This window comes from Solea senegalensis, linkage group LG4 (assembly GCF_019176455.1).
Source record: "Solea senegalensis isolate Sse05_10M linkage group LG4, IFAPA_SoseM_1, whole genome shotgun sequence".
Classification (NCBI taxonomy): Eukaryota; Metazoa; Chordata; class Actinopteri; order Pleuronectiformes; family Soleidae; genus Solea; species Solea senegalensis.
Genome location: NC_058024.1, coordinates 9220829 through 9226773, shown reverse-complemented (window position 1 = coordinate 9226773; position 5945 = coordinate 9220829). Strand labels below are relative to the sequence as shown.

General features: G+C 40.4%; 1 protein-coding gene across 2 annotated transcripts; it reads right to left on the bottom strand.

Moving 5' to 3' along the window:
• Positions 1–445: 445 nt before the first annotated feature.
• On the bottom strand, positions 446–5046 carry lhfpl5a (LHFPL tetraspan subfamily member 5a). 2 transcript variants are annotated; one of them, XM_044022892.1, is made up of 4 exons: positions 5012–5046; positions 3476–4024; positions 1380–1616; positions 446–874 (listed from the first exon to the last, which is right to left on the bottom strand). In XM_044022892.1, the coding sequence occupies exons 2-4, from the start codon at positions 3876–3878 to the stop codon at positions 864–866; spliced, it is 651 nt and encodes a 216-aa protein (XP_043878827.1). In that variant the 5' UTR covers positions 3879–4024; positions 5012–5046; the 3' UTR covers positions 446–863. The 2 variants fall into 2 exon arrangements, with proteins under 2 accessions (XP_043878827.1, XP_043878826.1); XM_044022891.1 differs by lacking the exon at positions 446–874 and having other exon boundaries at positions 1337–1616.
• Positions 5047–5945: the final 899 nt, after the last annotated feature.

Below are 5945 nucleotides of genomic sequence, written 5' to 3'. Positions count from 1 at the left end.
GATCTTGCCTAATGTATCCATGTATCCACTTGCCATTTGACATTTCAAAATAAGACCGATGCAACAGCATTTAAAATACATTTTAAAGTTAGGAGCAGCTTTACCTTTAGTCTGTAATCAATACTTTTATAACTGATTAATGTACTGATAATCTTCTCCATTAATACTTCTTTTTTCCAGAAAATGTTGAAAATGAAGGAGCAAAGAAACCAGAATATTAACTTTTAAGAAGCTGGAAAATCTCTTGTAAATTTGTTTTATCTATTGGGGAAAAAAATGCTCAAACCAATTACCAAAATAATCGGGGATTCATTTAGTCGTCAATCATTGCAGCCCTAATTAATACTCCTCAGTATTGTAAGTACTGTAAGTACAGTTCACAAAATAACTTTCGTTTCAGCACCGGAAAATCCAAAAGTGTTGAGCTGGAGTTTGAGGTCGACAGCCACTTTATTAGGTACACAGGACACTTAAAGTGGCAGCAGGTGTGGGCTTCTGCTGCTGTTGCTGCTGGAGTCCTTCTGTTTCATGGTTGTGTTCAGAGATGGTCTTTTTGATATCTTTGTTATAACAAGTGGTCATTTCGTCTAGAACCACTGATCATTCTCCTCTGACATCAACTAGGCATTTTCTACCCAGAAAAACTGCTGCTCACTGGATACTTTCTTTTTCAGATCCATTCTGTATAAAAACTAGATAAAGGTATTTGTGAAAATCAAATCAAGCCACGTCATTCTGATGCTCAGTCATGTCAGTTGTACCTTGTGTGTAAATGTCTCTGGACTTTGAGCCCCTTGAGTCAACATTGCTCCCCTTTTCCACTTCCTGTCCATCTCTGGTCACTGTCGTCCACCAGGTGGCGTCTATGCGTTATCTGTGGTTGAGGGGGGAACAAACAACAGCATTATTTAAAAGATGAAGTCAAAATAGAATAAAATCAAGAGTGTGACATAATGACATGACTAATTTACATTGTAAATCAAGGAGAGTGGAGATCTTTTTAATACAGTGTAAACATTTAACAAACAGATGTATAACAGATAAAGATAGGTGAGAACAAGTAGATATGTTAACCCAGCGTTCAGCTTAGAACCGGGTTTACTATTTACGACAGGACACTGAACGCAACACGCAGGTGGACGTTATCCTTTTCATCCATGGAAACTCAAAATGAACCATAATATCAACAGTTACAGCTCAACAAGAGTTAATGATGCTGGAGACGCGTGTGTGTGTGTTAATAGGGCGAGCAGTTGCTTACTCTTGGATGTAACTTTTCTCATTGGACATGACCACATATAAAGACTAGCAGTCAGAGTAGCTTCAGCTTCCATTAGCTGTACTGGGTATTTGTCAGGCTTGGGAGTGAAGTCTCGTACCTTTGCCCTCCACCTGGAAGTCCTCGGGCAGCAGCTTGTCCTGTCTGCTGCCCAGGCTGAAGGCCAGGAAGGAGAGGACGAGTGAGTCCATGATGCTGATGATGGCCAGGATGTAGGCCCAGCGCACGGTGCAGTTGCCCAGAGTGTATTTGTCGGTTCGCTGGCCACACATTCGCTTCACCTCATCTGAATCCCAGCCGTCAGGATAGATCATACAGCCAATCACCATGCACGTACCTGACAGAGGGAGACGGGGTAGTTACAGTGTTGGGTTTTAGGTCGGGGACAGAAATGTGTTTTGATGTTTCTCTGTTTAACGAGTGATTGACGCAGACTTTTAAGGTTTTTAAAAGGTAAAGATCAAACTCTGGCTTGTTATCCACATGTGAGTCAGAGTTTTGTGAAAGTTGGTCTATATTCCAACCTCTCACTACCATCTTGCTTCACTAGTGTAGCGGTCATGCTTCTTCCGTCTCTCCATCAGTCGTGGCGTAAAGTAAACGCATCTTATGTGTGGTGAGGGAATGTCACCGGGCGACACAAAAACAAATATTACAAACAAGTGATTTGTTTATATTTAAATGTATGTATTACAGCTTTAAATAAACATTTATGGATAGTTTATTCAGTTTCTGCCAATAAACCATCCTAAATGCTACACTCTGAAAAAATATAATATAGATTTTTTTTTTTTTCGTGTGTGCATGTGTTGCTTAGCAACTCCAGAAAGGTAAACTTGTTCATTCATTATTGACTCAGCAGAGACAGCTGGACTCATCTCTGCATGAAGAGCCATGTTAAACGATCAGGTGACGAGGAGTAACATTAGCACACGCACACCCTGATCTCACTTTCACTTTCTGAGCCTCACACACACACACACACACTCTCACTTTCGACTTCCTAACACACTGACACCTGAAAACAATTAGACGGCTGCTGGATGAAAGCATGACTTTGATGTTCACACGCACACACACACACACAGACATGGAGCAGGTGTGTTGGTATGAGGAAGGAGACGAGGACATGTCTCAGCTTGTCCACAGGATGAAGCTGCTTCTGTTCACAAGTGTCAGATTTCAAAAGCACAATCATGTTTCACGTCTCGGTCTCTGTGTTCTACAGATGTTAAAAGATTAAGTTCTTTATTCATATGTCAGTGAATGTTCTCAGTCATCCAGGTCAAAATCTTCTTCAGTACTTTTAACTCAAGCAAGTCCAGTCACCCACAGCTGACTACTGAAGAAAATTCTTTATTTATAGTACTCAGCTTTTTAGAGTGGTGCTGCTCTGGAAAGTAACTGAGTACATTATTTAGGTTTTATGTTCTTTCCTACCTCAGTATTGTTAGGTTTTCCAGATGAATTAATATTCTTGGTTAAAAAAAAAAAATCTTTACCTGTATATCTTCTTACTGTGGGGAGAGAAATGTTGTACTTACCCATTAAAATGGGGGTCTCAAACTCATATGACCTGGTGGGGCCACTGAGTGTCTAGTCTGGTCAGGAGGGGGCGATGAAGTGGAAAAAAGTGCAACTTTTTGTGAACAACAATATAATGATATTTGAGATGATTTTTTTTGAAGAATTTCAAAATAAAAGTGTTTGCTTTGTTATGGAACAATAGTTTCCAATAAAAAAAAATGCATTCATGACTCAAAATGAATCTGTGATTAAAAAAAACTGACGAGGGCCACGTTTAATTGATTGGCAGGCCACAAGTGGTCCACAGCCGGCGAGTTTGAGACCTCTGCTTTAGAAAATGGACCAAATGAAAAGAGAATCATAACGATTTTGTGTCACCAGTTGACATTCCCACCCTGCACACAGGATGTGATTTTTTTTTTTACGTTAAGACACACTGACGACTTGGGTGAATGCTTCTTGACAACGCCCATCTCTGCTCTACTGCTGTATACATACAAACGCTCCAGTCACTGATCGTTTTGGTTTTTTATATGAAGGACGCAGCAAATGACTAAAGGAGGCCAAATAATAAATAAAAACAACAACAATGACGCTCAGTGAAAGTTTTAAGTTTTAAAAAAGGCTAATCTATATTAACTAGTGGGTCAAACCCTGCTCCATCCTCACTGGAGGCCAGCTGCATCCACGCGCAGATCTTGTACACACTCCCCGCGTTGCAGAAGAAGAAGAGGCTGAAGCAGACGATGCTCCCCACCACCAGCAGCATGGAGATGCCCACGAAGAACATGGCCGTCTTGAAGGCGCCGGACGGGATGGAGCCGAAGTCGAGCGCGCTCCCTTTGCACGTAAGCTCTGAGGTGAGCGCGTTCCCGATGCAGTAGTGGAAAAGGCCGAAGTATCCGGCCTGAGGCGTGTTCACGCTGTCCCCGATCCAGTAAGGCTGGATGAAGACCACCACCGTGATGACGGCGAACGTGATGGTGAACACGGTCCACAGCACGCCCATGGCGCGCGCGTTGCGCACGTAGTTGGTGTGGTATATCTTGGCTGCTTCCTGCGCTGGAAGCATGGCCGCTGTATGTTCGTTCGTTTGTTCGTTTGTTTGATTGATTGATTGAAGTGATCAGGTTTGAGCTTCTCCTGTGTTTAAAGCTGTGGAGCCTCGGTGAAGCTTCTCATGCTGCTGGAGCTGGATCACATGTGGTCCTTTAAATCCTGGACAGATCACACACGCACACACCTGTGAGAGTGATGGTGATCACACGTGTCATTGCCGCCACTTCAAAACACTCAGTGGCGTGAATAGACAATTCAGGATGCAGGGGCTCAGGTTAAAAAAGGGCACCACCTCATAACTAGGGACAGTGTAGTCTCTAGTTAGAACAAATACTTTGCTACTGTACTTAAGTACAAAATTAACATATCTGCGCTTTACATTATCCATTCACACGCTGCAACATGGGGTTAAGTGTCTCGCTCAAGGACACATATAGACTAGAAGAGACTAGAATTGAACCCACAGCCTTCCAGTTGAAAGACAACATGCCCTACCACTTTAATACTTTTACTTTTAAAACTTAAGTACATTTTATATCCGAAATGAAATGAGCATTTGTTTCTCATTTTCTCAATTTATTGTCGAAAACTCCATCCATTGTTATACATAAATACAATCCATGTCTTACATACACATTTTTTTCCAATAACACTCACACAGATGTTTAATTCTACTATACACCAAGTTTCTACAGAATAGTTGTTTAAAGGTGCTATATAAGTTATAATGATTATAATTACTGTGTAAAGGAATTACCACTGTCTGAATGAAAACGTTAGATGCAATTTGTTTTATTACACACTCTTGATTTAGAATGAATGCAACTGAATTTAAGATAAAGGCCATAATATTGTCACCCTGTTAAAATAATCGCCTAACTCATTTTTTCAAGTTTTTCAGGAAACACAAAACACTTCCCTGCTTCACACACACACTTGACATAGGCCATTATCTTAAAGGGGTAAAATCACATGATCTGATCCAACTGAGGATGTAGGCGATTTTACCATAGGTGGCCGGCATCATGAGGAGATGATTTAGGCAAAAAAACCTATTTTGACAAAAAATGACTTAGGCGATTATTTTAACAGTGCGATATAAAGAAAATAAAAATGTAATTTAAACAAATTTAAAGGTTTTCTTACCTGGTCAGAGGGCAAAAGGTAGCGGCACTATGCTTTCTCTCTCACTCTCACTCTCACTCTCACTCTCTCTCTCTCTCTCTCCCCCCAGAGGAAGGATGGACATAATGAATGATTAATGGTTAAAAGATCTGCAGAATAGAGTAACACGGCTTTCCAGATGGCAGACCAGACAAGTCCTCCTCTCACTTTTAAGGTAACGAATGGTCACTTTCATTATCTGTGTCCGTCTTTCTCAGATAGATAGATAGATAGATAGATAGATAGATAGATAGATAGATAATATTTTTAAATAAAAATAATGAGAATTCAAAAGTCATAACAAGAGAATCCAGATTCTGTCAAATTATAGTGGTCATGGTCCCCAGGGATCATGATAACATGTATGTTTTACAGTCAGACCCTGGATGGCGCTAGAGAGCTGCAATTTCGCCACATCATCATCACATAAAAGGTGCCCATGTCTCTGTTTCCTCACTTTTCCTTAAAGGCATCACATGCTGTTTAAGTCTGATCATCCATCCATGTTCTACCGCTTTATCCTCCACATGAATTGACCAAAAATAAGAATATATTTCTGTGTCTTTGATCCTTTGTCTTAATACAACTCAACTGCTTCTTCACAACAACAACCCAGTTTATCTCCAGCTTTTAAAGAAAAGCAGCAGTCCCCCTGTGTTTTTTTCATCTAACAACATTAAATAATCGTGACAAAGTCAAATTTATAAGCTCTGTTACAGTCACATGTGGGTTGTATTTTCCACAAAGCTTTTCTACAGAATAAGTTAAATTGTCTTGTGTAATCTAATAACCTACATTCCACCATTACATGGTGTTTCTTCATGTCTTTTGTCTTTCATACTGCAGCAATGCTGTAAAGTAGAATTTATCATTCTCTGATAAACCAGAACAGTTGTGAGCACATTTGTATGATATT

Excerpts from the sequence above, each read along its gene's own strand:
- lhfpl5a (XM_044022891.1), bottom strand. The coding sequence starts at position 3,878 with ATGCTTCCAGCGCAGGAAGCAGCCAAGATATACCACACCAACTACGTG. Across the intron at positions 1,617-3,475 it reads GTGGATGCAGCTGGCCTCCA|GTACGTGCATGGTGATTGGC; the intron begins GTGAGGATGGAG and ends TCCCTCTGTCAG.